General features: G+C 31.6%; 2 protein-coding genes across 6 annotated transcripts in view; one reads left to right on the forward strand and one right to left on the reverse strand.

Moving 5' to 3' along the window:
• The first annotated feature begins 1,516 nt into the window (after nucleotides 1–1,516).
• On the forward strand, nucleotides 1,517–16,008 carry RIC-3 (RIC3 acetylcholine receptor chaperone). Of its 3 annotated transcripts, none has more exons than XM_080163694.1 (19): nucleotides 1,517–1,555; nucleotides 2,085–2,154; nucleotides 2,300–2,356; nucleotides 2,676–2,775; nucleotides 3,247–3,370; nucleotides 3,690–3,752; nucleotides 4,298–4,379; nucleotides 4,655–4,699; nucleotides 5,924–5,981; nucleotides 6,142–6,205; nucleotides 7,739–7,807; nucleotides 8,869–8,946; nucleotides 9,749–9,849; nucleotides 10,385–10,453; nucleotides 10,826–10,932; nucleotides 11,701–11,833; nucleotides 12,406–12,542; nucleotides 13,008–13,144; nucleotides 13,469–16,008. In XM_080163694.1, the coding sequence occupies exons 1-19, from the start codon at nucleotides 1,523–1,525 to the stop codon at nucleotides 13,772–13,774; spliced, it is 1,833 nt and encodes a 610-aa protein (XP_080019820.1). In that variant the 5' UTR covers nucleotides 1,517–1,522; the 3' UTR covers nucleotides 13,775–16,008. The 3 variants fall into 3 exon arrangements, with proteins under 3 accessions (XP_080019820.1, XP_080019821.1, XP_080019823.1); XM_080163695.1 differs by having other exon boundaries at nucleotides 12,409–12,542; XM_080163697.1 differs by lacking the exon at nucleotides 4,655–4,699.
• A 3,279-nt stretch (nucleotides 16,009–19,287) lies between these two features.
• Nucleotides 19,288–22,468, reverse strand: part of LOC145321978 (uncharacterized) — a 33,156-nt gene continuing 29,975 nt past the window's right edge. For all 3 annotated transcript variants that reach the window (XM_080163700.1, XM_080163699.1, XM_080163701.1), the window contains one exon: nucleotides 19,288–22,401. In XM_080163700.1, the coding sequence (XP_080019826.1) occupies nucleotides 22,319–22,401 (83 nt within the window). In that variant the 3' untranslated portion in view covers nucleotides 19,288–22,318. The remainder of the gene's footprint in view (nucleotides 22,402–22,468) is intronic.

The following is a 22,468-nucleotide window of genomic DNA, read 5'->3' on the forward strand; positions in this document are numbered from 1 at the left end:
TCCTCCCATAAATTAACTTGTCTTGGTTAATATAATTATAAAATCAAAAAAGATAAGAAAGGTTTCGTGAATAAATAGATAATTAATTTATTTCCCCATTCTTTATTTTACAAAACACGAGTAAATATATAAAAATCACTGTTGAGACAAAATATAATGTTAGAAATTTGCTCAGTTGTAATTATTAGACAGTAGTTATTTAAACTCTGATGTTTTACGGTAATATTATGATTCTTTTATGCCATTATTTGCAAAAATTCCTAATAGTAAGACGACATTAAAGAATATCTTTTGCAGTTTCTATCAATATTTTTCTCATTATTGATTTTTTGAGGCCGGTTATATTGCAGAATCTTTGTTCATAACAAGAACAAAAAGTTATTTTTTCCGTGACTTGGTAAACCTGTCTTTATTAGTTACAAGACAATTTATATTTTGTACAAGATATAGCAATACCTCTTCTGTATATTACAAATATTGGTTGACAAGTTTGAAAACTCTTTGTTCAAGAAATAACTTCAAAATTCAATATAAGAACCCAAAGTTTTGAGCCAACAATTAAGATAAAGTTGTTATAAAATTTCGGGTTTCAGTGTTATTTTCAGTCAATTGTCCCCTCCCCAATATTAAACCTTTTTTAAAACTTTATCTTAGCCCCTGATTTACTACTTACAACTATTAAACAAAATACACATTATTTTTAAGTCAGCTTTTAAAGTAAACAAAAAAATCCAATATTCTTAAGAGACGTCTTGGGGGGCATGGGGAGGGAAATTTAGAGGACAAAGAGAGAAAATGGGAAAGTCTCTGATGAGAAGAGAGAAGAGGCTAAGATTGGGAAGGGGTAAGTAAAGGACTCCGAGAGGTGGGAATGGGGTAAGAGAGGCCCTCTTCAGGGAAACAGGGATAGGGCAATAAAGATAAGTTAAAAATTTACCAAAACTTATTACTTAATTTCTTTTTCGTGCATTTCTGTTAAATAAAGAATTGATTTTTCTGATAATGACTACTTTAACTGCCAACGACCCCCCACTCCCTGAATATTATAAAGACCTCAATGAGAAAGTGACTTCAGCTGTTTTTGATTTTGTTCTATTCTTCATACGCAATCTTTAAGTGATTATTAGAATAGTGATTTACAGTTTATTGCTTTATTTAATGCGCAGCTTTTCTTAATTCAAAGCCGGCCAGTCTTCCCGAAACGGAGAGGTGTAAACGGTAATTTCGGCTTGTTAGAGTTGTCCAATCGATTTCAAACTTTGTATCCTGATTCCTAAAAGCATTGCGACAGTCTTTTGTTTTGTTAAATATGACTTTATTTTCATAATCTATTAGGTAATACTTAGATTATACGACCATGTTAAATTGTAAAATAAAATTAACAAGCAAATATTTAACAGTGACAAGAAAGTCAGTATGCCTCTTATAGATTTGAAATTTTTCCCTTTTTTGATAATATTATGTAACTAAGTTTATCTTCATCTAATTTATATGGAAATCTCTTTTTTTAAGATTAAAAAAAATGGGAACTTCTGACGGAGGTAGAAAAATGCAGGTAATCCTTAAAAAAGTAATAGGATGTTGTATATCTTCTTAATTGAACCAAATTCTATACACCCAGGAAAGTAGCGTATTCTCAACCCTTTCTTCTGGCTCTTTCTGTTTGATAGCGCACAATAATATAAACAAACAAGAATAGTTATTTCTTTCATCGTATTATAAACCGCTTTCCGCGGATATAGAAAGTACAATTATGAGATTAAAACTAGTTTTTTTTAGCCCCGTGGTGCCGAAGGCACCGGCTAAAAAAACTGGTTTTAATCTTATGATTGTACAATTCTATATTCGTAGAAAGCTGGATTTAATACGATGCTAGACATAGTTTTTTCGTATGGATGAGAACCGGTTCCTCCGGATTCGACTAAATACGAGAAAATTCAATTCAAATATTTAAATTAAATTAATTAAAACTAGAACTGATACTAATACTGAACAAAAGCGAAGCAAAGTTACTGTTATGGACAGACGTTACATACACTAGTTATATGGTGGCTGCTCAATCTTTAACATAATATTTTTTTCAGAATGGAGTAGCTGGGAGCTATCCTGGAGGTTATTATGGAGCCATACCCCCTGGTTATATGTTACCTCCAGGTATAGAGATAAATAGGTATACAGGTGTAGATAGGAGCTATACTGGAGGTTGTTATATTGGAGCTATAATAATAATATTATTTAGAATATCACAAATGGGAATATACAAAACCAAAGCAGAGGTTTTAATAATATTATTATTTAGAATATCACGGAGGAAACATACCAAACCAAAGTAGAGGCTTTAATCATAATATGCAAGGTAACACTTTTTCTTTACAAAACGTTTGTTTTAACAATTTATTTTGTTTATGGACCAATTTTAATTTTTGTGAGAATTTGTTATTTTATGTGAATAATTCAATGTCAAAATTTTACTCCTTAAAATCCGGGAGACAGGGGACATTGTGCTATTTATTACAATAGTACCCAAAGTTTTATTTTAATGTTTTCTAATTCGTTGGCTTAACAACTTTGGGGACTTTTATTGAATTGTTAGGGATGTATATAATTTCATTGGACATAGTCTTATCCTTTTAGATCCCTGACTTAAAATAATAACAATTCACATTAAAATTCAGGTTATCCTGGAGGGGTACCCGGTCACCCGGACATGGCGGCCAGCCACAGATACCCTCCGGATGCCAGGATACAACAGGACAACAGGTTTCTAGATCCAAGGTATAACTATCCTATTATACAAATCAGTAAGTTTTTTTGTATTTAGTTTAAGATTTCAAAAACTACTGCACCAATTAGATTCTCAACTTTATGTCAGCTTCACATGGGTCCTGGGATTATTTTAGGCTTTTTTATTTTTAAACATAAGTCTTGGTACGGTTTTAGTCTATTTTTTTCTCCATCCTTCCCCTTCAAATCCGTAACCCTAAGATGCCAGGGTCGCAGCCACTTGTGTTTTTGAGCCTGAGGAAATGGTTAATACCTACATAAAATTATTTAACCTGTATCAAACACCAAAATTTTAAACAAAATATTACCATTACCCCTCAACTCTCCCTCTTGGAGTATTAGAGTACCATTCAAAAAAGGGTATTGGACTATAAATTACATAGGTACCCAAAGTTTTATAATCCCGTTATCTTCGTTCACTTAAAACTAATGATCTTTATCTACAATAATAATTGCTTTTAGATTGATGAATCCTCGAATGGGTAGTGTAATACCTGGGCGGGGAGTGCCTAGCCCCATGGGGGGACCTAACCCTGCAGGGCCAAGGCTCAACCATAGGTCCCCGTCACAAGAGGAAGATTCAGAGGTAATTTAGATTAATCAATTTTAATTTTCGAAAAGTTGAAAGAGAGGACTAATTTTAAGAAAAACAAGAATGACAATTTTTAGGACTTGATTATAAAGAACTGTACCATGTTGTACTAGGAATCACTATTAATAAAATAATATGAAAGGATAAATATATAGCACTAAAAATGTTAAATGAAATTGTTCGTGAGCATCCAGTATATAATAAACTTGGTCGGTCTTTCAGTCATACTAAAACATTTATTAAGGTTTCGTGATATTTCATTGATTTATGACTACTGAGCATCTACTTTTTAAATGATTTTTATATCATTTAGGATGATGAGGAACGGATTGAAGGTTTCAGCAATGCTAAAACTATTCTGGTTATTGCTATTGTCGTGAGTATTTGTATTATTTAATGCTGCGCTACTGTCATCAACATTTGTCCTTGTTTTAAAGGCCAACAAGGCTTCATATCTTCTTAAGTACTACAGCACAAAAAAGACAACATTATTTATCCTTAAATAAAAGTAAAAGCATGTTTGTCTATTTGTGTATAGGATCTGCTAACCGCTGAACAGATATAGTTTTCCTTTTCAGTAAAGCGTATTATAGTTCCAGGAAACTGGAAAGGTTTATCAATACTCTTGGGTAGGGTAAATGCACCAACCCAGGAAATTTATCCCTATAACAAATCACCACCCCACCCTCTCAAGTCTTTTTTACTTTCTTTTTATTAAAACTAAAATTGAAAGTGATGGATTGTTTTTATCTCCCTTCCTAACTAAGGTCCCTAGATCATTAACCAACATACGCAGAACGAACGTACAAACATAGTTATAGAGAAGCTGAACTACTAAAATTGTAACCTTGATTTTAAAAATTGTACCAAGTTTTAAATGCATAGTACAATTCCATCAATATGAATCTCAATATTTTAAAGGTTGGTTGTTTTGCAGTTCTGTGGCCCAAGATTTTTTACCCAATGCTTTTTGGTAATAACGATACAAGTAGCTTAAAAGATGGTAAGTTTTTGTTAAATTACTCTACGCAAAAATATATTGGAAAACGTGAGAAATTTGCTTAAAAGAAGTGCAAAATGACAAAATGGTGTAATGATGAAAATCATGTTTTATTTTATGTAATTTACTAGCGACTTCGCCCCTAGAGGCATCTATGGCCACTTTGGGTAAGAACGGGTGGGGGGGGGGGGGTAATGTGGGTAATTGCCCTCCATTTTAATATACATGATAATTGGGTGTAAGATCCAAGTAATAATGAATCCATTGTATTATGGCAGCCGAGGACCCGTCTCCTGGTGGAAGGCCTGTTTTTCCATTCCAAGGTGGTTCAACCAATAAAACTGACAAAATTTATAAAGAAAAGTTCATTAAGTCGGTGTTTTCATAAAGTTTAGTAATATTAATGGCAATTTTCTCAGGGAGGAAGGAGATATGGACTTTTACATTTACACCGGGACCCAAAAGTTTTAAATTTTCAATTATTAACTTTAATTCATAGAAGGGATAATTCTGTTCATCATGATTGGGAATGTACATCATTTATAGTTCATTGTCTTATCCTTAAGATCCCTGAAAAATTGAAGGAAAATACTAAACTCTGACTTTAACATAGCCTTAAACGCCCACTATAAATTTTGTCAGTTTTAAAAAAACTTTGAAATTGTACAACTTTTATTAATTAGGTTAATATATAATTTATTTATTTTAGAAAGAAATAAACAATTCATCTATTTTATCATGTTCATTATAAACAGCATGAAAAGTTGTAAAAAAGATTGAAACTCATTTAAGATTAACTTTATTACTTTTCAGTTTGGATTATCAAATACCCTATATAACGGGAAAATTTTGATATATTTCAATTTTTGACAAAGATAATACGTTCAACAGTTGCAAAAAATATGTATATTTTCACTTTTCTAAATAAGTTAAAAAATGTTAGCTATACCTACCTGCTATTGGATGTATTCTTTCTTGTTGAAAAAAAAAACTGTTTCATGACACTTAAAATATGGAATGAATATTTTATTTTGCACTTGTATCATACTTCTATGCACAATACCTATAATTGTTTGCTTTGCATTTACCAATCATTTCTTAGTTTTTTTTTAATTTTAATAATTATGCATCGAATAACTTCATATTTATAATTATTTGATTAATTATGTTTGTTTCACTTCATGCTTAAACAAAATATTTTTATTAGTTAACCAATCAAGAGGACAACTATTTTGCCTTAAACTTTTTAATAAGGTGGTCAACATGTCAAAGCAATAGAAAGATACTGATATTTTTGTACAAATTTTGTTGAGATTGAACCTGTGGCAGATGAGGAGTAAATGTTCTATGATTGAGCTATGAAAGGCACCAAAAACCAAATAATGATTATTTTTGTTTTGAATATTTTGTTACATTAAATCCTACTACAAAACAGCTCTCCCTCTCTTGAAATGGATAGAATCTGCAACATACAGATAGGGACCCTAACATTCTATGGTTGAGTTATGAAAGGCACTAAGAAGCAAATACTGATTATTTTGGTTCAGGAGAGCCAGTGCATCCTGCCATGAAGGAGAGAATAGCAATGGGTGGACATCCTGGCACAGGAATAGATAAATACTTTGTTTGAAGACATTTTCAAATTTTATTAAAATTATGTTGTTTTGGGCAGAATGTATTTTTATATCCTTGGTCGTTACATTAAATACAAATCATGTTGGACGACCCTTTTTAAAAGTAAAAATATAAGTATTTGTATTGAATTAGGACCTACAAAAGCACCACCACCGCCCCCTATCAGGACTGTTGAGAAAGAGTGGGCTGGAAGGGTAAGATCTTTTCTCGTATTTATTCGAATCCGGTGGATAGGAACCGGTTCTCATCCATACGAAAAAACTATGTCTAGCATCGTATTATATCCAGCTTTCTACGAATATAAAAATGTACAATCATAAGATTAAAACCAGTTTTTTTAGCCCGTGCCTACGGCACCTAGGGGCTATAAAACTGGTTTTAATCTTATAATTGTACATTCTATATCCGCGGAAAGCCGTTTATAATACGATGCGAGAAATAACTATTCTCGTATTCATTCGAATTCGGTGGATAGGAACCGGTTCTCATCCATACGAAATAACTATGTCTATCATCGTATTACATCCAGCTTTCTACGAATATAAAAATGTACAATCAAAAGATAAAAACCAGTTTTTTTAGCCGGTGCCTCCGGCACCTCGGGGCTAAAAAAACTAGTTTTAATCTTTTAATTGTACATTCTATATCCGCGGAAAGCCGTTTATAATACGATGCGAGAAATAACTATTCTCGTATTCATTCGAATTCGGTGGATAGAAACCGGTTCTTATCCATACGAAAAAACTATGTCTAGCATCGTATTATATCCAGCTTTCTACGAATATAAAAATGTACAATCATAAGATTAAAACCAGTTTTTTTAGACCGTGCCTTCGGCACCTCGGGGCTAAAAAACTGGTTTTAATCTTATAATAGTACATTCTATATCCGCGGAAAGCCGTTTAAAATACGATGCGAGAAATAATTATTCTCGTAGGGGCTAAAAAACTGGTTTTAATCTTATAATTGTACATTCTATATCCGCGGAAAGCCGTTTATAATACGATGCGAGAAAAAACTATTCTCGTATTCATTCGAATTCGGTGGATAGGAACCGGTTCTCATCCATACGAAAAAACTATGTCTAGCATCGTATTATATCCAGCTTTCTACGAATATAAAAATGTACAATCAAAAGATTAATTAATTGTACATTCTATATCCGCGGAAAGCCGTTTATAATACGATGCGAGAAATAACTATTCTCGTATTCATTCGAATCCGGTGGATAGAAACCGGTTTTAATCTTATATTAGTACATTCTATATCCGCGGAATGCGGTTTATAATACGATGAAATAAATAACTATTAAACTTCAATGTTATGATAATTGCCTCAGATTTTAAAAAGACAAAAACAAACCACCCTCATATTATTCTCAACTATTTTTGCTGCTATGTCAAGCTCATGACATCAATATAAAGAGTATTGCAAATATCATGCCCATAAACAAGCGCAACACAACCCAATGTACAGACATTCAGACAAAGATTGTGAAATTAAAGGATTGGATGTCTGTTGTTGTGTGTTACTTAACTTTGCCCTGGATGTTTTATAGAAATAAAAACAATACTCCCCTTTAGTATTCTTGGTTGCAGTGTTATAAATTGCAGCCTCGCCAATATTAGGTCAAATAACCTACTGTACACACAAAAGTTAGACTCTTTGGTCCAAAATAATGTAGAATGTCGCCTTTTACATCGTAACTGTGATTTTGATATTTTCAGGGTGGACCGATGCCTGGCATGAGACCTACCCTAGGAGCAGCTCATGGCATGCATCCAACACAACCTAAGGTAAACATTTGCAATTTAAACCATTATTTTGTCCACTTGACTGGAGCTATTTATTTTTTTTCCCAACCAACTTGTTCTGTAATATAAACTATTCAATAAAGTGGCTAAATTCTAAATTACTAAATAATACAAGTTGATACAAGTGATAATATTTCATAATTTAGAATGCTGGAACCATGGGAATAAAAATACCTATCTACATAATTTAGAGTGCTGGAACTATGGGAAAATTAATGCCTATCTCCATATTTTAGAGTGCCGGAACCATGGGAATAATAATGCCTATCTACATAATTTAGAGTGCTGGAAAAATGGGAATAATAATGCCTATCACCATATTTTAGAGTGCTGGAACCATGGGAATAATGATGCCTATCTACATAATTTAGAGTGCTGGAACCATGTGAATAATAATGCCTATCAGTATCTAGGTACATATTTTAGAGTGCTGGAACCATGGGAATAATAATGCCTATCTACATATTTTAGTGTGCTGGAATCATGGGAATAATAATGCCTATCGACACAACCCAATCTTTCCAGATTTTGTATAATTATTTGAGGAACACGACTCCAGTGACGTCATATTTTTCTTTCCCGAAAAAGGGAAGGGGGGAAGAAAATCTCTTTAAAAGAGATGGGGAAAACCCCCTTTTCTCCCATCTCTTTTTTTCTTCCCACCTTCCCTTTTTCGGGAAAGAAAAATATGACGTCACTTGAGTCGTGTTCCTCAAATAATTATACAAAATCTGGAAAGATTGGGTTGTGTCATGCCTATCTACACAATTTAGAGTGCTGGAACCATGGGAATAATGATGCCTATCTACATAATTTAGAGTGCTGGAACCATGGGAATAATAATGCCTATCTACATAATTTAGAGTGCTGGAACCATGGGAAAAATAATGCCTATCTACATAATTTAGAGTGCTGGAACCATGGGAATAATAATGCCTATCTACATAATTTAGAGTGCTGGAACCATGGGAATAATAATGCCTATCTACATAATTTAGAGTGCTGGAACCATGGGAATAATAATGCCTATCTCCATATTTTAGAGTGCTGGAACCATGGGAATAATAATGCCTATCTACACTGTTGGAATCATCATATTCTTTGTTTACACCACTATGAAGGTAATTTTCAAAAAAAGATAAATTTATTAAAAAATTAAATATGATAAATTATACATAAAAAACTAGGTGGATAAAGGCTATTTTTTTAATTTAGGGAGGGAGGGGACATTTTCTGTAAACTATACCTGTATCCAAAATTTTATAAACACTTTATTAATTGTTGGCTCAAAGCTTTTGGTACTTCATTGGTAATTTTGTTTATCATCTTTGGAATAAACATCCATTTATTTCCATTATATTATCCCTGAATTAAAATTCATTTTTTTTTTTAAAGCGAAGCTTTTCTATAATTAGGGTCGGTCCGTCCGTACGTCCGTCCGAGATAGATAGCTTTTATTCGTTAATTTAGGCAGGTTAGAATTGTCCTATCGATTTCAAATTTTGCATGATGATTCCTGTAGTAGTTAGGTACGATTTAGAAAGCGTAGCATCTCTATAATCATTACCAGAATGTCCGTACGTCCATTTTAAACATGTTGATTTTTCTACTTTTTTAACAACAAATTTTTATGTGATCTAGTTATCCGTTTGATCTGATTTTTTGTATATTGATTCATGGGACAACAAAGAACAATAGTATAAGCGAAGCAACTCTATAATCAAGTCCTAAAAATGTAAGTATGTCCAGAAACATTATCCCGTATCAAGCAGTTTTTGAACAAATTTACTTACAATTTTGCTTCGACTGTTTCGATTCTTTTATATTCTGATTATTCAGTTCAGACAATATACAAGTGTTAATGTCCGTTTGTCCTACCGTTTCAGTGCTTCACTTTTATGAATGTTGTCATCCTTGTTTCAGATAATGTTTAAGAACAAGAACGAAGAAGAGGAAGAACTGAATGGAAAGCCGAAGCCTAAAACCCCTGCGGATGATTCCAACAGCATAGCCGAGGATTTTAAGTGAGTTTTAAAATATAATTTTAATACCTGTTGAAAAAAAAGCCTTTTTGTTTTCACTTTACTACCAATAGATTTTTTTATTGTATGGTTTTGTTGGGAAGAATAGATTATAAATAGCCAACCATTCCAAATAATAAGTTTAACAATAAAAAAGCATAGAACCACCCCGAGACCTTTGTAAAGCTTCCCTTTAATGGAGAAACTAATCGGTTCAATGGTTATCAAGAAATAAGAAAAAAAGTCCTATTTACTTCAAATAGTATTAAAAGATACTTACCAAATATTTGTAGCTGGACAAAGTGTCTTAAAAATCAGCCATGTAACGTCATAAAACGAGGGAGTATACATCTCATTTTTTTAGGGGTTTTCTTTCCCACTTCTCCTCTAGTCTCCCTCATTTTTTATGACGTCACATGACTGATTTTTTAGACACTATGCCCCCCTACAATATTGATTATTTCTAGGTATGGATTGGACCATGATTATATGTCCTCATATTAATATGGAACACCTGCCATATGTTTATTTTTTCTAGGTATGGGTTGGACCATGATTATATGTCCTCATATCAATATGGGACACCTGGATACCCTCATCCTGCAAGGCACATAATACTGATTTGAAATGTTCAATAAAATTTTATTGTGTTCATTAAATAAGAACACACAAATTATCTTTTTGGAGATTTGTTTAGAAGTTCGATGGCAACTTTCTATTGCAGAAATGATCATAAGAGATGGAACTTATAAAGAGTCGCCTGAAATAGGAGAATTTTTTTTTAAAAAGCATTTAACATAAGTATTCCGATTGACATCATATAGTTTCGCCAAACTTGTAACATTTGTCAGGAATCAATCTCACTAACTTCAAAAGATAAGACATAATTTTAAAGAATTCTTTAGATTTATTCCATTGTGTTATCACTTAAACATTTTAATGATTTTAGCTTCAACAAATAAAGTATTATGATTATTAGATTACCTGAGGGGGAGACAGCTGGTTTACTTCCCCCCTATCCATCCCCTCCCTCCCCAACATTACAACCTACACCACCCCCTTACTCACAAAACGATGACGTTAGAGGTTAGTATGTTTTGTTAGTGCTAAGAAAAATGCAATACATTTTAAATTACCATTTAATTTAACAAGGATGACAACATTCTTACACCAGGAATAAGATATAACCAACAAGCGAAATAAATCTAAAATAATATTCGGGGGGCAGATGTAAAGTTCGTCAATTCTGCCATGTGTTAACCACAACTACAGCTGAAATCACTTATAGGTTTCGTTATTTTTTTCCGAATTAATTCCGTTGTTGGTATAGGCTGTGTTTACAAAGATAATCATGTTCATATGTTACAAAAAAAGAAGAAAAAAAAGAAGGACATAAGACAAGAAGATAAAATAATGATAGAAAATCTCGAAACACTCGTAAAAATATTTATTTGTCTAAAGTAAAAATTGCAAAGTCATTCTAAAAGAAATTATTAAAGAAAATACTGATTTGAAAATAAAAGTTAATCTCACATTACAATTTACTCTAGTGGCATATAATCTGAGGGCATTCTAATAGCATACTCTAATACTTTTCTGTTGTAAGGAATGAGTTAGCGAGGAAAACAATTACTTATAGAGATGCTACGCATCTTAAAAAAAAAACAACAGTGTAAAACATTTTCCAGTATGGCTTTGAAACCGATTAATATCAGCTGGATTAGAACCAGCTCTCAGCAATACTGCAATTACATCGTATTACAGACATTTTCTTTGAATATTAAAATAAAAATATAAAATCGATAACAAAAAAGCTGTCTATAATACGATGCGATGAATAACTATTAAATTAAGGTGTTGAGAAGATACCAATTATTCCTGTAGACATATCTGAACCTGCTACTGCTGATGTAGATAATGATAATGATGTTAATAAGTTAGTGAACAAACATATTGATCAACCCAAAGAGAATCCTAAAAGAAAGAGGTAAGAATATAAAGCTCTTTATAGTGCCTATAAAAATAACGTCATACAATACAAATGACCAATGATAGTCCAATGCACATTCTAAATTACTAATGGCAGGCCAGTATGATGCCAAGTTTTATGGGCACAATAAAAAGCTTCTAAGAATATATCTGAAATAGGATATGTTAACTAAAGAATACCTGTTTTGTGTCTAAATTCTCTCGCAATTGTTTGCTCGCATTGATTTTTCGTTGCCTGAACTCCAAGCATCCGAGTATTTGTAAAATAAATGAAATTAAGTTGGGGGGGGGGACTAACCTCCCACAGGAAGCACCCCCCATTTTCCTTATTGATTCCTAGGACAATATAGTACAATGTCAGAAGCGAAGCCTCTTTATAATCTAGCCCTAAAAATCTAAGTATGTCCTTAAACATTATCCTGTATTTAAGCAGTTTTGTTTAGACTTTCTACATTTACTACATTTATATTTTGCTTATTCAGTTCTGACACTCTACAAGTTTTAATGTTCGTTTGTCATAAAATTTCAGAGCTTCTTTTTCATAAATATTGTAAACATTGTTCTATTTAGCAGCAAGAAAAAGAAGAAAGAAGTTCATAAGCGTGCTTTAACAGCTGTTGCCGACAAAACTACATCCAGCGATATCTCAGAGGATGAACAGGACAAAACTGTTGATAGAAAAACTACCAGTGATTCAACTGATTATAGTAAGTGTAAAATTGTTGCTCATTTATTCGTCAATAGCAGCTGCTACACCTCTACTGGCTTCTAAGGGCATTTGAAATAAGAGAGGTGGGAAAATGAACCCCCTACTTCCAATTTTAGTTTAAAAAAGAAACTAAAAGGGGTAATTTTAATAAAGGCAATTTATACTTTCACACTTTACAATATTAGTTTTGTAGTTTCGAAGCTACTCTATAATGATTAACTTCGTTCTATAAAAGAATTTCTATCATTAAATATCACATATTCCCTCTCTTTATTTTTGTTATTTATGACCGCTGAATATCTGCTCTAAAGCCCACTTTGTCCGTTTGTCAATCCATGATTGTGTTGTGCTTCGCTACTTAATGCTTATTGATGTTATCTTTTTCAAACTTGTTTATCTTAAAATTTTAACCGCAAATTAATTGTTACAAAGATTATTTCTACATATTTTTTCTTATTTCTAGGGGATGAAGAAATCCTGTTATTAAAGCAGCGGCTAGACCAAACAGAACGAACAATGGAAAGAATTGTCGAGCAAATTGGAGCCGTAACCAGCAAACTACAACCCCTGATTCTTGCACAGGCTATTCTTGCTCAGCAGGTATTTATTTATTTTTTGAACGAGGCTACCAAAACATATTTTATTTGGTTCATTTTTTTAAGCTGTAGCCCTAATCATTTCGAATAAGTGATAGGTTTTTTTTCAAGGGATTGGACTGTTAGATACACTGGTACCAAAGTTTTATAACCATGTTATCTTATTCGTTTGCTCAAATTTCTTTGAATATTTGAATAATAGTGTTTAAACTTTTCAACTAATAATAAATCTACAGAAGGATCAAATAATTTTGTTTATCATAATTGGGGAGGAACATCAATCTATCGTTCATTTTCTCTAAAAATATAATTACTTTAAAATTTTCAGAAAGGAATAGAGAGTGAAGATATCCTTTCCTTGAAAGCTTTAGTCAAAGATAACTCTGAAAATTCTACACAAAGTGCTAAAGAAGATAAACAAAATTGTGATAATATTGAGGAAAAATCTGCGAATGAAAATAATGAAAAATCCACCAATGATATTGATGACGCTAAAACTAGAGATGATAATCTAGAAGAACAAAATGATGATATTTCTGAATCAGAAAACGAGTCTGATAATTTAGAATCTGAAAATTCTGCTGATGAAGTTAGCACTGAGGAATCTAGTGGTGAGGGGAAAAAGGATAAATAAAAAGGAGGAATCATTGTATCTAACCCTTTAAAGCCTACATTATAAAATAGTTTTTAGAATTTGCAATAAACCACGTTCTAAAAATATTAATTAAAACTTTTACAACAAAAAGAACTTTACAAGATTTGGAGAAGATTATAAAAAAGCAATAAAAAATGGCAGTTTTATGAGAATATTCATATAAAAATTAGGAAAATTAAAGCTTTTTTAGTGAAAACAGCCAAAAAGTATTATATATTAGTGTTTTTAATTTTAAAATGTAGAATAATTGCATTTTATACACGTAAAGTATTAGTAATACATGGATAGAGGGTCTATGATATCACAAGAAAAAATATACCTAATCAGTTTTTAAAAGATAATTATATCAATGAAAGTTTTTAGAAAAGTGTTGGATGTATTCAAATGACTTAAAGGAAACTTTTTATCCATTTTCAATGCCTTACAGCTTTTAGTTTTCAAAAGAAATGTCGCTAAATGATTATAATTCTATTGCTTTTTTTCTTCAGATATTAATTATAACCCTTGTATCCCTGAATTTAAATATTGTTTACTTGTTGTACATTTATCCCTGAAAACATGGATGATAACATCAATTAGTAGCGAAGTATTAAAATATCATGGATTGACAAACAGTCAAAGTGAGCTATAGACAGATGTTCAATGGTCATAAAAAAGGGGAAAGGGGGGAGAAAATGATAAGATAAATCATAGAAAATCAATAAACCTTTACATTACAGTTTATAATTGTCTTTTGTAGTTTAAAAGACAGACTGACGTAAATGAAAAGTGAATTATAGAGTAGCTTCGCTACTACACAATGTAAATATAAATCCTGTTAGAATTGATATTTTTCCGATTAAGGTACTTTAATGTATTAAAATCGTAATTATCTCAAAAATCTTTCAGGGAATAAAGCCTTACCCTTTTTTATATCATATTGTAAATTTTGAGAAAATAACTTTATAGACATAGTAATAATAACTTTTGTCTCAAATAACCAGAGGTGAATTATTAAAAAAACTTATTTGTATCACTGACTCACTAACAAGTTATCCCCTCAAAATTTTTAGCGAGCCTCACTTATTTTAGTGAAGCAGTGAGCCAAAAAGTTTGGGAATAGTCCCTTTAGCAACATCGACACATAAGGGGCGATTCGTCGTATTTTTAAAATGGCTTTTTATAGGTTATTTTAGGTTAGGTTAGGTTATATTGGGTTAGGTGATTGCTCCAAAGGTTAATGTAATTGGCCCCGCAGGGTTAGAGCCCCCAGCAGGGGCTAGAAATAGGAGAAAAGCTACTGTGAAAAATATGAAGAATTGCCCCATAAGGTGCGATGTTACGAAAGGGACTATACCCAAAAGTTTTTTAAGAATTCACCTCAGGACTCGGCAGTCGCGCCTCGGCTGCGGCTTAAACATAAACATAAACCAACTTGTATGCAAAAAAATCCGAAAAGATGGATTGTCTGATTAGGAAACGGTTAAGACATACAGCTAAATTTACAGTAATAAGATCACGATTTCACTGAAGTGGCACAAGCGGCATACGCGCGGCTGCCGAGCCCTGGAATTAACTATTTAAATGTTTTCTTATTTAAAACAAGTTTTTTTTTATTATAAGTAAGATATGATGTCTGTTTGTGCTCAAGAAAGGAGGGGATATATACTGGACTGTAAATTTTACTGTTACCCAAAATTGAATAAAGCCGCTCTCATGCTTATTGATTAAAATGCGTTGAACACTTTTATTAAATCATGATTGAATTACAAACTAGGGGTATAGTCCCTTTCGTGACATCGCTTCATATGGGGCGATTTGACGTATTTTTCACAGTAGATTTTCTCCTATTTCTAGCCCTTGCGGGGGGCTCTAACCATGCGGGGCCAATTACCTAACCATGTGGGGCAATCACATAACCCAATATAACCTAACCTGACCTAAAATAACCTATAAAAAGCCATTTTAAAAATACAACAAATCGCCACATAAGAAGCGATGTCTCGAAAAGGACTATTCCCAAAACTAGTTACATTAAGGGGGTAATTTTTATCATTATCATAATTGCGGGTTTTCACCAGTTTTCAAAAAATTTTAATGCAATGTTCATAATTTGTGCCAAAGTTTAAAAAAGTGTTAAACAATAAAAATTACACTTAAAAATATCTAATTTATGTTAATATTTGTGTCCTTTTGTACATTATAAAGTTTGAAAAATAAACTATTGCATTTAATATCTTTTTTTTGGTGTGTGTTTTTGATTACGGTGAAGCGAAACTGAGAAACTCTTGTAAAGTGTCAAAACTGAATGTAAAATTTTTGACAAAATTGTACGTAAATTTGTTGCAAAACTTCTTAAATACAGAATACTCTTTAAGGACATACTAACATTCTTAGCACGTGATTATAGAGATGCTTTGCTTATATTATTGTACCTTATTTTAGTAGGAATCATTACTACAAAAATCAGATCAATCGGATCATTATATCACATTAAATTGATGTCAAAAAAGTTAAAATCAAATGGACGTACGTACATTCTGGTAAAGATTATAGAGTTTTTAAACCGTACCTAACTACTACAGGAATCACCATGCAAATTTGAAGACAATTCTAACATGCCTAAATTTACGAAAAAAGCTATCCGTTACGAACGGAAGTAAGGACTGACCCTGATTATAGAAAATATTCGCTTTTGAAAATTATACATAAAAAATAAGCTGATTAGTGTAAAGGTAAGACATTATTTTTTAAAAATAAAGGCATTGTGTGAGATATGTTTCTTACTAAAAACAATTCGGGTATAGTCCCTTTCGTGGCAACGCCTCTTAAGGGGCGTTTCGTCGTATTTACACAATAGCTTTTCCCCTATTTCTAGCTCCTGCCGGGGGCTCTATATTTTTTTAGCAAGCTTCGATTATCACTTTATTAGAGTACATGTAAATCTGGTGCAACATCCAAGTAATTTTAAATCGATTCATGTAACTGAAACTACCACAAAGCTTCTGTAACACAATAGATAAAAGAATAATCCTAAATTTGTTGATATGTTTTTATACAACCTTTTTGCTACTTTGATTTTGGAATAATCCCCCCCCTCCATCTTTCCATTGAACCACATAGCACCTTTTCCCCAATTTTGTTTGTTAATTGCCCTCTCGCTTATTCCCCCCATCTATAATACAAAGTAGAATGATGTCTGTCCGTCTGTCCGTCCGTCCGTCCGTCTGAAGCTTAAGATCTCGGTAACCACTGAACTGATTGGGTTCTACTCTTCAGGGTATATACCTATCAGTCCTGTGGTGGTTTTAAGCAAATCCCCCCCCCCTCAAATTTTTTTTTGTATTTTTTTCTAATTTTCATGTTTTTTAAGTTTTTATATAATTTTATATATGTTTTAAATTCTTTATATCTTTTTATATTTTTTTATACTTTTTTATATTTTTTATATTTTTATTTTTTTTTCTTCTTTTTAAATTTCTTTTCTTCTTTTAAACTTTGTTTTTTCAAATTCAAAAAGATTGTGAAACCTTCCTTCTTCTGTAGGGGCGAAGCCCCTAAAAGGCTAATGGCAAAGAAATTTTTAAAAACATTAAAAAAGAGAAAAAATTGAAGGGTTTAGAAAATATAAATTAATATAAATAAATATAAACAGTTATAACAAGTTATAAAATGTTATAAAGAGTTATAAAAAGTTATAAAATACAGAAAATATCTAAAAAAAATGTAAATTTCTTTTTTTAAATTTTCACCTGAACCTTTAGGGAAAAAGCCCCTAGAGGCTATGGGCGAAGCCGCTAGTAGAATATAAAGGGATAAGAAAATGAAAGATAAATTACTCCTTTTGTAGATTAAAATTATTGGTTTAAAATTTAATAACCAAACACCCTTTGATAGCAGAACCTTTTTTGCATGTCCTTACGAAGTAGGTACTATGTTAAACGCCTTTAGTATAAAGCAGTGGAAACCAACACCTACTCTCAAAAAGCCGACATGATACTACTACTAATTACGCTATATTTGCAGATTAAGGGGGGGGGGGGAGTTGTAGGGTATACTTGAAAAATTTAAGGATTTATCCCAGCTTTTTCCATCCTGACCTTAATCCTTCTATTAAAGGTTTTACAACAAATTCTTTTTCTATGCGAGATCCAAGCAAAATTGTCCAATAATACTAGGTGTCAGGAAATTTATAAAAACAAGGATGACAACATCCATAAAAGCGAAGCACTGAAACGGTAGGACAAACGGACATTAACACTTCTATAGTGTCAGAACTGAATAATCAGAATATAAATGTATAAGAGTCAAAGCAAAATTGTGAGTAAATTTGTTGATGAAAATAACCTAAAATAATTTATAAAAAGCTACTGTGAAAATACGACGAAACGCCCCTTAAGAGGCGTTGCCACGAAAGAGACAATATACAACAATTCTTTTTGCCTTTTTTTGCAATTTTGAACTAAATAGAACAATTGAAAGGTTCGAATCTCGGTACGACATTATCATGTACACACTGTTAGGACTTCTCAGACAAAGGTCGTGCAATCAAAGGGTTTGGTTGTCTGATGGGTGTTGGTTTACCATCAAATAGGACAATAATAGCACGCCAATTTAGGATTATTCTTTTATCTATTGTGCTACTGAAGTATTGTGGGAGTGTCAGTGACGATTTAAAATTACTTTGTTATTGCACCAGATTTTCATGTACTCTAAAGTGATACTCATAGTTGGCTTAAATAACTATACCAACAATTCTCCACATTTACCCCATATCAATCCCCCCCCCTCCTACTAGATGAACGAAACTGCCCAATAAATAAGGTCCATATTAGCAACCTAATTTTTTCCTTGTCAATATATCCACGCTTTCTATATCCATTGTATTCAGTAAGATATCAACAAGGATGACAACATCAATAACTGAAGCAAAAAATCATAATTGGCCAAAGGATCAAAGTATATATAACTTCTGGACCAATTGTCCCTTCAAAACTTCAAATTATTCTAGTGATCTTAAGGGATAAGACAATGTACTGGTTACGATAATAGTCATTTCTCGCATCGTATTATAAACGGCTTTCCGCGGATATAGAATGTACAATTATGAGATTAAAACTAGTTTTTTTAGCCCCGAGGTGACGAAGTCACCGGCTAAAAAAAACTAGTTTTAATCTTATGATTGTACATTTCTATATTCGTAGAAAGCTGGATATAATACGATGCTAGACATAGTTTTTTCGTATGGATGAGAACCGGTTCCTATCCACCGGATTCAAATAAATACGAGAAATAAATATAAATACTTGAACAATTATAATAACTAAAATTGCTGTTTGAAGAGTTTTTACACTACTAGTTTTAAACCAACAAATCAAGATTTTAAAAAGTAACCAATTTTTTAGCCATTGATAAAGATGATGTTGTTATAAAACCTAGGGTACTTATGTCATACAGTTCAATTTCCTCTTTAGTATTTTCTATTCTGCACCAAGTCTAATTAAAAACCCACAAAGGGTCGTAATCTTTTATTTATTTTACTTTACATTTGAAAATTTTTATTTAATTTGAAATAATAACATAAGTATGAATAAATGTATTTCTAACTATCACATTCATATATCCATATTTTTCATCTACATTTACTGAATATTCCTGAAATCCTCCTGTTAAAAAAATGATATTTTTATACAAATTCTTTTTTCCGCTTCTTTATTCAAAATGAAAATTTTAAAATCAAAACCAGTTTTGTTACCCCAAAGGGCCCGGATTAACAAAACTGATTTTAATCTTATGACTTTATTTTTTTTGTGAAAATTGCCTGTAATTTGATGCTATACATAATTTTTTAGTTTGGCTGAGAACTGGTTCTAATCCAGCGGATATTAATCGGTTTCGAAGCAGTACAGGAAAAAAATTCTTTCATCTAGCAGATTTCAGCGACATTCCATAAAAAATAATTCACACCACATTTAGTTAACTTCTCACATTACAGTACATTTTTATTAATATAATTATTAGCAATCTTGGATCAAGTAAGAAAATCCAGGGTTCTAAATAAATAAGACGTTGACCGATAAATTGATGATACACAAGATTACCCTTTCTGTAGATTACAATTAGCGGTTGAAACGTTTGGACACTCAACTTAATCAATCAACCAATCAAAATTCATAAAGTCCCTAAAGTTGTTAATAATAAGAAAACGTTCATAAATTTTTGGAGACTTGTGTATTGTGTAATAAAACATTCCAATGTCCCCTCCCTTGCTGAGAAAAAACCCAGCTTTTGAAAAAAAAACAGCTGGCAACAAAGCCTAAGATTGCTTATATCAATGCACAGCAAATCATCTGGAATAATACAATAATAAACACGGAGAGCGCAGTGTTGGTAAATGCGCGAAAAAAGTTAAATTCTACGCGCATTTTATCTAACTGCGCACTTTAACTAGGCATAAAATTGGGCTGTTAAAGATGTTTGTGTCCGTTTTAAGGATGTGCTGCCAGCCGTTTAGAAGTTATGTAGGTTACTATGTTTTATCATTCTTTGAATAATTGCTGTTTTTATTTGCTATCAATAGATTTTTATAGATGTCATAATATCCATATATTTTATATCCATTGTGCTACCTACGGACAATACAATATCCTAGTAAAGCATGCTCAATAATTATTCACATGTTATATAATCATCACAGAACTAATTAATTCAAATTTAATTCAGCGTTGTTTAATTAATGAATTAAAATCAATGAAATCAATATTTATCAGAAATATTGAGGGATAATACAGTGGACAAAAATCGTTGGTTAAAAAGTTTGGATACTACTAGTAATCAGATTTGAAGCAAACAATCAAAATTCCTAAAAAGTATCCAAAGTTTTTAGGCCAATGAATATAAGAATAGCGTAATTTAAAACTTTGGAGACCAGTTTAATTTACAGTCCAATGTCCCCTCCCTCTCTGGTCAGTTCTGCTTGTTTTTTTCTTTTTTGTAATTTTTAAAAACAATAAAGCATTATACAGAATATCTTATTTGAAAAGCTACTTTGATATTTTAAAAGATAAATTTAGAAATTGGTCGTTGGTTTATGATATTTAAAAATTGCATTTTGATTTTTTATTTTAAATTTTGAACACAAAAATACAACTATTTTACAGTAAAATACAATATTTGTACTTAATGTTAAAACAATAATCAACCATTTAAAAATTGCTTTATATTCTTAAAATGCAAAAATGAATTAGGGTAAGATTTTTTACACCAAAATAATGGAAAAAATATTTTTTTTTAATTATACAAATGATAAAATTTAACCGACACAAAATTACTCCTTCTGGTTGAATTGGTTGAAACGTTTGGACACTTACTTTATTAAACCAACCAATCAAAATTCAAGTCACAAAAGTTGTTAGTTCAATGAATAAGAAAACGTTATTATAAAACTTTGGGGACAAGTGCCAAATGTCCCCTTCCTTTCTTAATTTTGGACAAGTTTTAAAATTAAATCATTATAAGAAGCACACATCTACTCTATAATTTGTGTGTATTGGTAAGACTTTTTTTCACTTCAATATAAAGAGGGGGAGGGGATTTCGTGTCATAGTGTTTTACTGGATGATAGGATTGGTTATTCTGAGTACAGGATAGCCCTAATTTTCATTTTTAAAATGGGGTGGTGGTTTCTTTGCTTGGTAGTCACTTTAAGGAATAGCACAAATTTGAAATGTTTATACTTACACTTCGCTACTTTTGGATAAAATTGTTTTGTATAAGTATATGTATTATTGTATTATTAGAAAAATACCTTATTATTTATATGAGTATTTGACAGTAGAAATATAAATATTATTTCAGAAAATGGCGTCTATGTAATTTAAGAAAATCATTTTGAAATATATTTATAGTTTATTCAATGATAAATGATAATATTTAATTATAGCAATGTACCATAGACTGCTTTCCGTGGATAGTAAAATAAAAAAAATATAAGATTAAAACCAGTTTTGTTAACCCCAAGTGGCCGAAGGACAAGGCTAAAAAACAGACTTATTTTTATGATTTATATTTTAATATTTGTGGAAATTTGTCTGTAATACAATGCTATACATGATTTATCAGTACAGCTAAGAACTGGTTCTTATCCAGTGGATATTAACCTGTTTAAAAGCCATACTGGAAAAGTTTTGCAACTGAAAACTTTTGGCAAATAAACAAAACTGCGTCTTTTCCACTATAAGCAAACTGGTTCCAATCCGTGGTGATAATCCATGTCTCGCATGGGTATACAGAAATCTACATAGAATTAAAAGTCGTATCCACTGACAATATTTTCTCAAATTTATTGAATTATGATTTATAAAAATTGTGGTAGCCAACTTGTAGTTCGGTCTTTCCGTAATGAAGCAAATCTTTAACCAATCAAACAATTATTTTATCAAAGTTCTGAGCCTTTAACTTAATCTATTGTTTATTTTTGATGAATTATAAGACAACTTTATAGCTTAAATTTTCTCTATCTTTTAGCCAATATTCTGTTTAGTTTTATTTTGAGTTAATTTCTTCAGCCACGGCCAAATTTATTGCTTCTTTCGAGGTTGCGGGCGTCAGAAAATTCTCGCAGGAGACTGAAAAAAAAAAAAAAAATTATGTACAATGAAATAAATTTGAATACATCCCCAATAATGATTAACA

This window comes from Acartia tonsa, chromosome 6 (assembly GCF_053477335.1).
Source record: "Acartia tonsa isolate MP-2025a chromosome 6, ASM5347733v1, whole genome shotgun sequence".
Lineage (NCBI taxonomy): Eukaryota > Metazoa > Arthropoda > Copepoda > Calanoida > Acartiidae > Acartia > Acartia tonsa.